The sequence below is a fragment of the Humulus lupulus genome, chromosome X, assembly GCF_963169125.1.
Source record: "Humulus lupulus chromosome X, drHumLupu1.1, whole genome shotgun sequence".
NCBI classification, from domain to species: domain Eukaryota; kingdom Viridiplantae; phylum Streptophyta; class Magnoliopsida; order Rosales; family Cannabaceae; genus Humulus; species Humulus lupulus.
This window is the reverse complement of record NC_084802.1, coordinates 109643041-109653280: the sequence shown is the minus strand read 5'-3', so window position 1 is coordinate 109653280 and position 10240 is coordinate 109643041. Positions and strand designations below refer to the sequence as shown.

The 10240-nt window shown below is 38.9% G+C and overlaps 1 protein-coding gene across 1 annotated transcript; it reads left to right on the top strand.

The window, feature by feature from the left end:
• The first annotated feature begins 206 nt into the window (after positions 1-206).
• LOC133806399 (adenine phosphoribosyltransferase 1-like) lies at positions 207-9006 on the top strand. Its single transcript, XM_062244507.1, has 7 exons — positions 207-456; positions 779-889; positions 1156-1266; positions 7313-7405; positions 7699-7848; positions 8541-8599; positions 8760-9006. The coding sequence occupies exons 1-7, from the start codon at positions 255-257 to the stop codon at positions 8814-8816; spliced, it is 783 nt and encodes a 260-aa protein (XP_062100491.1). The 5' UTR covers positions 207-254; the 3' UTR covers positions 8817-9006.
• The last annotated feature ends 1234 nt before the right edge of the window (positions 9007-10240 follow it).

Genomic DNA, 10240 nt, shown 5'->3' with positions numbered 1-10240 from the left:
CTTGCATAATCTCACATTACCACACGATCTCGTAATTGAAGAAGAAATTGGAGCATTGAATGCTCGTTGAGAAGATATCACCACTTACTTCAATGTCCGCAATAATTTTACCCATGAATATCGTCATTCGACGAAATCATGATAACTTTTTCTAAAATTAAAAATAAAAGAAACAAAGTTCGGCTCGGACAACAAAAGGCCTCTTTTTAATTCAAACTACGTCGTTTACTTGTGCCAGCAATCAATTCAATACGATGCAGAGCACCTCACTCGTGTCGTCTTCTTCAAATTCACTGTCTCTGTCACCAGCCGAAACCAAAACCACTACCACTACCGCCGCAGCAGGTCCACGAATCGGTGCTCCGCTCACAAGGGTTCCAGCTTCTTCCAGGGTCGAATTTCCCTCCATTCGCTTGCATCACGACCGATCCATACTCTCTCCTCTGTGCTGCACCGGTAAAATTTCGATTTTAGCCTTTGAAATCACCTAGTTCTGCTGTATTCGCTTTCCCTAAAAATCATGAACAACATTACAGGGTTATTATTGTCAAAATAAAAGAACCTAGACAATCTATCATAAATTGACTTTTAGGGCATGGGTGGGCTTGGTCATATAATTTTTCTAATTTTTCTTTTTAGGGTGAAAGCTTTTCTCCTTTATAAGTTAAAATAATGGCTGAGCTAGAAAAAGTAGGTAAAGACACAACCCCGCCTCCTTTTTTCCTTCCATAGCTAAAAGAGACAATCTGAACTAGTGAGGGGTTTTTTATTTGAGCAGCTAGTGAGTCTGTGAAGGGAGAACAAGAAATGGCTTTGAAAGATGCTGAAGACGATCGCATAGCGAGAATTTCCTCTGCCATTCGAGTGATCCCGAACTTTCCTAAGCCAGGTATTTTCCTACTCTACTGTTATCATTCTCTTACTCCTGTTTATTTATTGATGTTGTTTTCAGAACTTGTTTTTTCGTTCTTTGCTGCTTTCGTAACTTGGTACTTAGCTTTCATTTTTTTGGGGAGCGTGTGTGTGTGGTGGGGGGTTCGTCGATTTGTCATCTGGGCATTGGGTACTTCTTGTTTTGGTGTCTAGTAGTTCTGTCTGGAGTAGTGTTGATTTGGGGACTAGTATGAGTTGTGGCATGACTTGTTTGTATTTTAGGGATTTTGTTCCAAGACATCACTACGTTGCTTCTGGATACCAAGGCTTTCAAAGACACCATTGATTTGTTTGTCGAAAGGTACAAAGACAAACGCATCTCCATCGTTGCAGGTACTCTCAATACCGTACTACTTTCGATTGGGGGTATTACAAACCTTGGAATGTTAATTTCACTTTCGCTTACCCTTATTTCCACACTTTCTTTGTTTTATTTATTTTTTCTTTCCCCCAAGTGGTTTTGTGCTCGTGGAAATGATAACGTTCTTTACATTGACAAATAACGCATATCATAGCTAGTTAGCTACTACCATATGTGGCATCAAGTATATTCTAGACAATAGTGCAGTAAAACCCTTGGTCTGGTTTAGACGATACCAGCATAATCAATATTCTATTTGCGTGCACTATGATTAGTTTACTGACTTGGTGCATGGTTTGAGCGGTAGATGTAAGATGTGCTGGGCTGATGCCTTGGCATTGAGTTAAACTAAACTGGGGAATTTTGGCTCTCCTTGGAAAATAATTGGGCCAAATGGTGTTCAACCGGATTTTGGTGCCTGAGATTTTAAATCAAATAGTTACACCTTTCTTTGGCCTCATAAAAAGTAGCTGGGCTTGACTCATCGTGAAAATTATTTAAGTTTCAGATTGGTTAAGAAGAGTTTGCAATCACGTTTTGAGTGGTCTAAGAAAGACAAGTAACAAGTCCTAGGACCAATTGCTAAGATTATATACACTACGTAGCATTCTAGAGGTCAAATATGTTAATGGATTGGCCCGAGTGTAAACAAGAATCTGATGCAAGCGCATCAACTAGCACATATTTTAGCATTACCCAAGTTATCCTGCTCTGTTTTGTTGCTGTTTTGAATTTACTTTGTGCCTTACGTTTTAGTTAAGTTGCCATTTTGCATGAATGTTTTTGTCGCTGGTATTTTTTTCAGCTTTTGTCGTTTTGATTGTGTTTCCAAGTAAGAATAGTTGTACCCATATCGTTTGGTGTTGTATAAATACCTCTAAAACATTAATGAAAAACCAAGATGATGTTGTTCAGAAATTAATTCTTTGTTTGCATGCTGAGCTCATTGTAAAGCTCCCTTCAATCCAAGAACCAACCCTTCATCATACACCTCCAACTTTCTTGGATGTTATGGTTGAAGCTGATGGAGCTGGTCCCAACTCTGCTATTGCTGCGTCCTGGGCCTGGCCTTGTGGGCGGTGATCACTAATTTGGAGCAACGCTTCAACCAGCGACTTACGGCTTTTGTCCAAGAGTTGTGAGATGCCATGGTTCCCATTCCCTTATGCCCTGTTGCAAAACCCAATTGCCCCTCTAGTTTGCTAGCAAGTTGTTCCTCGACCGCCTTCGGTCGCTGCTGCTGAGTTAACCCTAGTCCTCGTGATAGAGTACCCCCTCCACCTATTCGAGGTAATGCTGGAGAGGTATTGGCTCCTCCTGTTCATGGCTGTTGTGCACCGGTTGACTCTGATTCCGATGAAGACTTTGATGCTCTCCTAGCTCGTGACTATCGTGGTACCTCTCAACAACCCCTACACCACCATCCACAACACAATCTTCGCATGAAGACTAAATCTGCTGGTTTGATGGCCTCCTTCACGTTGAGGATTTTCTTGATTAGTTGTGTACCATTGAAAAGTTGTTCAATTGTATGGGTATTGAGGAGTTGACACAAGTCCAGCTTGTCTACTAGAAACTTAAGCGCGGCGTTGCCACATGGTGGGACCAGCTACAAATTCGTCGGCGACATTTGGGTAAGGCCCCTATACGTTCTTGGCCTCGCATGGGACAACTCCTCCATGCATGCTTCCTTCCTCTGAACTACACTTAAGGGTGACGTCGCCGCATGGTGGGGCCAACTACCAAACCATCGACGTCATTTGGGTAGGGCCCCTATATGTTATTGGCCTTACATGGGACAACTCCTCCGTGCATGCTTCCTTCCTCCGAACTACGAACAAACCTTTTACCAACAGTACCATTTGTGTTGTCAACGACACTGAATTGTGGCTGAATATGCTAGAGTTTTATCATCTCATTGCCAAGATCGATCTTGTAGAAACAAACAACAGTTTGCTCGGTTACTTGGGGGTTTGGGTAAAAGCATACGAGCCCCTCTCTCCTTCCACTCTATTTGGACCGTTTCAGATACTGTAAACCTTGCTTCCAAGGTTGAATCCCAAATAAATACAACCCATTCACATCCTTTAACTCCCCGACGCTCCTTTGGTTAGGGCCAACCATCTGCACCGCCTTTGTCAACCCCACCGAACCAAGCGAGTTCTTCTTTGAGCCCTACCAATCCTCAACCTGTACAACCTGTTGGTATGCACAAGCAACCTATGCAATGTCCTAATCCATACACTTGCCCTCTTCTTGATCGTTGCTATCGTTGTTTCGCCCTTGGTCATCGTTCTAATGAGTGTCCTTAACAGAAGATTACTTTCTATCTTGATGGTCATTTTGATTATGTTACCCTTGATTATGGATAGTGTGACAATGATGCTTCTGCTAACCAACTTTATAATGACACCGACTTTGTGGTTGCTGATGAAGGCAACCTAATTGTATGCATACATGAGAAGCTTTAGCTTGCCTCATGCCAACCCATACCGAGCCAACATCGTGTTATTTTTTCGCACATGCTCCACCATAAACAATAGTATACGACCTTATCATTGATGGTGGAAGAACTGAGAACGTCGTGCCCAATGCGTTGGTCAAGGCTCTTGAGTGTGCACAGATAATACTTGTGTTTTCCACTGGAAGGGTCGAAAAATTGCACTCCTCCCTTTTGTTCTGTCGGTCTCTTCCTCCCAAGCTCCGAAGCCTAATAATTTGCTCATATTGCATGCTTACCAATTTTGGTCTGAGTTGAAAACAAGTCCTATTGTCTTGGCTTTATTGATGACTGGATGTCATGACTCCATCCCTCTTCCAGTTGCTATTGATCAACTTCAAGAATTTCCTACTGTTGCCCTAATTGATTTACCTAATGAACTTCCTCGTATGTGTTCCATACAACATTTTGATTTCCAACTAGGTGCCACACTACCTAATTTGCCTCGTTACTGTTTAGCACCAAAAGAACATGATGAATTACAACATTTAGTTGATGAGTTGCTGTCCAAAAGCTTGATTCGCCCAAGCTTGGATCCTTGCACGGTTCCGACACTATTGGTGCCCAAGAAGGATGGTTCTTGGCGTAGGTGCGTTGATAGCCGGGCTGTTAACAAAATCACTATTAACTATTGGTTCCCAATTCGAGAATGGAGGATATGCTCAATAAACTTGTTGGTTCTTTTGTTTTCTCTCTTATGAAGTGGTTATCACCAAATTCGTATTTGGCAAGGCAATGAGTGGAAAGTTGCCTTTAAGACAAGGGAAGGACTCTGTGAATGGCTCGTTATGCCTTTTGGATTGAGCAACGCCCCTTGCATCTTCATGCGACTTATGAATGAGGTACTCAAGCCTTTTCTTGCCTGTTTTACTGTTGTCTACTTTGATGATATATTGGTTTTCAGCAAGGTTGAACCCACCCACTTAGATCATCTACGATGAATTTTGCATGTTTTGCAATCCAATCAGCTCTACTTAAATCTCAAGAAATGTGACATCATGGTCCCGCAACTTCTTTTCTTGGGGTTCTATATTGAGGCCTGAGGGATTTAAGTTGATGACAAAATGATAGCAGCTATCTGAGATTGGCCTCTAACCACAGTTTCTAATTTGTGGAATTTCCATGGGTTAGCAACTTTTTATCAGCGATTCATCAAGAATTTCAGTTCCCTAGTGGCTCCTTTAACTAATGCTTTGCATGTTGGCAAGAACAAGAGGCAAGTTTCTCCATCATCAAACATAAGCTATGCAATGCTCTCGTATTGGCTCTACCTGTCTTTGAAAAAGTTTTCGAGGTGGGAACCGATGCTTCCATGACTAGCATTGGTGCTGTCCTCTCTCAAGAAGGCCGCCTTGTTGAGTTTTTTTAGGTTTTAGTGAAAAACTCGTTGACTCAAGGCTAAAGTGGATTGTTTACGAGCAAGAATTATATGCCATTGCCCATGCCCTTCATCCTTGGGAACTGTATCTCATTCAACAAGAATTTGTCCTCCATTACGAACATCATGCTCTCCAATTCCTTAGCTCACGGAAAACTCTTAACCGTATGCAGGCACGTTGGGTACTCTTTCTTCAGAAATTTTCTTATGTCTTCAAGCATAGAAATAGTGCTAAATATAAAGCTGCTGATGCATTGAGTCGTGAGTCCCATTTGTTAACTACTTTACACAGTGAGATCATTGGTTTTGAAGCCTTGCCAAGACAATATGAAAATGATCTTGATTTCCATACTATTTGGTCCAAGTGTTAGGCCAGTGACCTTTTACAAAACTATTTTTTTTGCATGCAGGGTATTTATTTTGTGAGATTCAACTCTGCATTCCAGCCACTTCGCTCCGCGAACACCTTATACGTGAGGTTCATGCTAGTGATCTAGCTGCTCATTCGGGTCGAGTCAATACTATTGCCATTATGGAAGAGCATTTATATTGGCCAAGTCTTAAGAAAGAAGTGGGTCGCATTGTGGAACGATGTGCCATCTATCAAAGTTTCAAAGGAAATCACCAAAACACCGGCTTATACTTGCCTTTGCCTATCGCGGAGCATATTTGGATAGACCTTACCATGGACTTGGTGCTTGGTCTTCCGAGAACGGCCCGCCATGTTGTTTTTGTGTTTGTTGTTGTTGACAAATTTTCAATGATGGCTCATTTTCTTCCTTGTAAGAAAACGACTGACGCTAGCTATGTTGCCCAATTGTTTTTTCACGAAGTTGTGTGTTTACATGGAGTACCACACTCTATCACCTCAGATTGCGACGTAAAATTTGTCAGCCACTTTTGGAGAGTTTTATGGCTCAATACAACTTTAAACTTTAGTAGTGCCCATCATCCTCAAATAGACGGACAAACTAAAGTTGTCAATCGCTCTTTGAGCACCATGATTCTCAGAATTGTTGGAAAGAGACCGAAGCAATGGGATCTTGCCCTACCATAGGCCAAGTTTTCTTTCAATTGCACCTCGAACAAGTCTACTGGCCTAGCTCCAAATTTAGCTATTGACTTGGTGGCTGTGCCTAAACCTTGTAGTAAATCTGCTACTGACTTTGCCGATGCCTCTGTTGAAATCCACAATCAATTCCAGCAGAAGTTGCAGGCTGATAAGCATAGGCTAGGCATTTGAAACTATTTTCCAAGGGTGACTTAGTCATGGTTCCCTTAAGAAAGGAGAGATACCCCACGGGTACTTATAACAAGCTCCAGCCAAAGGAGATAGGTTCCTGCCGTGTATTGCACAAAGTCAACGATAACGCCTATGTCATTGACCTACCTCCTGACTCGCACTTCTCTAATACCTTCAATGTTGCAGACCTCTACCCTAGCATCCTCTAGACGATGCACCTGCTGACTCTTTAACTTTGAGTCGAGTTCTTTTTGCGGTGGGGAAGAATGATGCAGGAGCATCAGCTAGCTCATATATTAGCATTACCCAAGTTATCCCGCTCTGTTTTGTTGCTGTTTTGAATTTACTTTGTGCCTTGCGTTTTATTTAAGTTGTTGTCGTTTTGCATGAATGTCTTTGTCGTTGGTACTATTTCATCTGTTGTCGTTTTGATTATGTTTCCAAGTAAGAATAGTTGTACCCATGTCGTTTGGTGTTGTATAAATACCTCTCAAACATTAATGAAAACCAAGACGATGTTATTCAGAAATGAATTCTTTTTCTGTGTGCTGAGCTCACTTTACAGCTCCCTTCAATCCAAGAACCAACTCTTCATCAGAAACATGTGTTTTTTAGTTTAAGTTTGTTGTCTTCAAGGAGCTTATAGGTTTGGAGTGGTCCTATCAAGAAATTTTGTTCCGAGTGTTAAAGACAACTCATAATATGTGATTTATTAGTATAGTGTTTTTGGAAGCAAGTATCGGTACTCAATCAAAGCTGAATCATCATTTTTATGCAATGAATGTTGTCTAGACACTTGGTTTAAGGGTTATTTTAATTTGGTGTCTTATGCCTGTTTCTCTCATATATACTGTGGGGATTATAAATAACATGTCGTGTATTGATTATTTGGTACAGGTATTGAAGCAAGAGGTTTTATATTTGGCCCACCTATTGCTTTGGCTATAGGAGCAAAATTTGTACCTATGAGGAAGCCAAATAAGTTGCCAGGTACATCTATACCGCTTTTTTATAATAGCAATCCCACTTGGCGGCATTCTTGCTGTCTTTGAGAATATTGTGCTGGGTAACATGCAATCCATTACAACTTACTGGTGAAAAGTCCTGTACAATGCGAACATGAGCTAATACCACAATGTCGAGAAATGTATGAGTAAAAGGGACACGGGGATTGAGACAGAGACATCATTAGCGTTGTAGGGATGGGGTATAAATTTCAGGTATTTTCTTTTTCAGGCTTCATTATATATCTGTATTGATGCACGTGTTATTTGTTTTCTTAGGGGAGGTTATTTCAGAAGAATATTCTTTGGAGTATGGAACTGACAAGATTGAGATGCATGTTGGAGCTGTAGAAACAGGAGAGCGTGCACTTATCATAGATGATCTTATTGCAACTGGGGGAACCTTGTGTGCTGCAATCAGGCTACTTGGTACTATACTTAGAAACTAGCCTTACTCTCCCTTTGATATTCATAGGAATGCTCGGTCCACAGTGGATATCTATATAAAGTTGTGAACTATGCAGAAAAAGACCTAGCCAAGTGTTGAACATGCTATTTGGCTTACCAATTCTAGGGTTTATTTTTTTGAAGAACTTTAATATTGATGCTGAAATGATTAAAATGATAGGCATGGAGATTAGAGGGTATTTTGGGGTTATTGAAAATAAAAACTAGCTGAGCATGGTTATGTAGTGGAGTGTAGTGAGAACAGTTAGTTACAGGGTATTTTGGGTATTAGCTTTTGGGGTGAATAGGTTTAAATGTTGGGAGTGAGCTTGGCAGAGGGTATGAAAAAAGTATTGTAATTGAGCTTTGCTCTTTGGAGAATTCTAGTCTCTCCAAAGCTAGTATTAGAGTTTGTAAGGCTTCTTCTTCAATAGTAACCTGCTGGTCTAGGTGTGTTAAATCTCTAGTTTATATTATAAAATTCTAAAGTTGTTTTTTGGTCGTCATGCTGGTTAACTGAATTTTTACATTATATACCTAGAGTTAGGTGGTTTGAGTGTGAGGCGGTTTTACTTATTTTAATATTTTTCTTGCTACATTATAAGCTTTAAGGGATACCATGTGATCACTCTCTGATTCACAGGCTTACATCTTGTTGGTATTTTTTCTTGCAGAACGTGTTGGAGTAGATGTGGTTGAGTGTGCCTGTGTTATAGAATTGGCCGAGCTGAAGGTAGGGCATCATACTTCTGGACCTCTGGTGTGAAAGTTTGTCAGAAATAGTTGGAAACTCTCCTTTTTTTTTTTTTTTTTACCAAGCCACCTACTTACTACCTTTAATTGTCATAACAAATCTATGAAGCGTCCCTAATATGCTTTTATTGCCATTTCAGGGTCGAGACCGATTGGGTGGGAAACCATTGTTTGTGCTGGTTGATGCATCAGCCTGATCAATATGCCCTTGTATTACTTTCTGTTTCCTGGTCAAGCTAGTTTGAGAATTCTGAAACTTATTATGAGGTGGTCGATTTGAGAAAACCGCTTGATTATTAAGGGAAGGAATTGGTCGATAATAAAAGGTTTGTAACATTTGGATGGTTTGCTTTTATTTTATGGAAAATAATTGTTGGTGATGCCAAAGTATAGTTTGTTATGCCATTATTGTTGGTGAAAATATAGTTCAATTGCCAAAGTAGGTGTAACAGCAGCTTGAATGGAAGCATTACCAAAAACGTCACCAAACTTGAAATTAAACGTCTTACTAGAACTAGATAGTAGAGACTGACTCGCTTTGTCTTGGATCGAAATGTAGCAGACGCAATTAACTTCAGATAAACTTGTACGGCATTTTAATCAATTAAGTTTCTCTTTCAGCCCCATTAACTAAGCTGCCTTGTTTAATAATCCCTTTGAAAAACGTCCTGTTTCACGCCACATTATTTTTAACAATTAAACAAGTGTGAAATATTACACTTGCTAATAAAATTTATGTATAAATAAATAAATAAAGGCGATTCCAATTCACGGTTTAAAGAACCTAGACAAGTTTCAATGCTATGTATATTAAAGAGATTTTTTCAAAAATATACTTTTGTTGGTGTAATTTTACTGTCTTTAATTTTTTTTTCTTAAAAAATACTACTTTAAGTTTTTAGAAAATACGTTTTTAAAGTATTATATTTATAAAAATACGGTGTCAATAAAATAACTAAAAAAACAACAATAAAACAACAACTAAACATTAACTTTATTTTTGTTAAATCAAAATATATATGCAAACAACTAACCAACAAATAGACAACAAGAGAATAACTATAAATAAACTTAAACAATTAAAAACCAACATGAAAACAACTATACATAAAATTTAAAGAGCACAAATACAATAATAAGACAACAATTAAACATTAACTCACTGCATACTACACACATTTAAGAACAACAAATGAAAAACAACTAGAAGTCAACCTATTGCATTCTAACATGTTTTTTTTATTAAAAAAACAAAATATATTTGAAACAAATAATATATCAACTATATATAAACTTAATAACCATTATATATTTACACCTTAATATTTTTATAAAAAACAGCCAATTATTCATTAGGCAATAAAGAGAAAAAAAATGTAAAGTGAAAATATGTATATACATACATTATTTTTTTAGAAGAAATATATAAGTATAAAAGAAGTGAAATGAAAGATGTGATGTTTTCATATGCTTATGCATAACATGACATATTGCCCCTGGAGCAGGAGCAGTAGTAGACTAGTAGTAGTGAAGAATAAAGCCAACAAATTTCAAAATATCAAGTAAAAGCAAACGCTGAAAAATAAAACAATGAAACTTTGATATATTGGCATGAATGGAG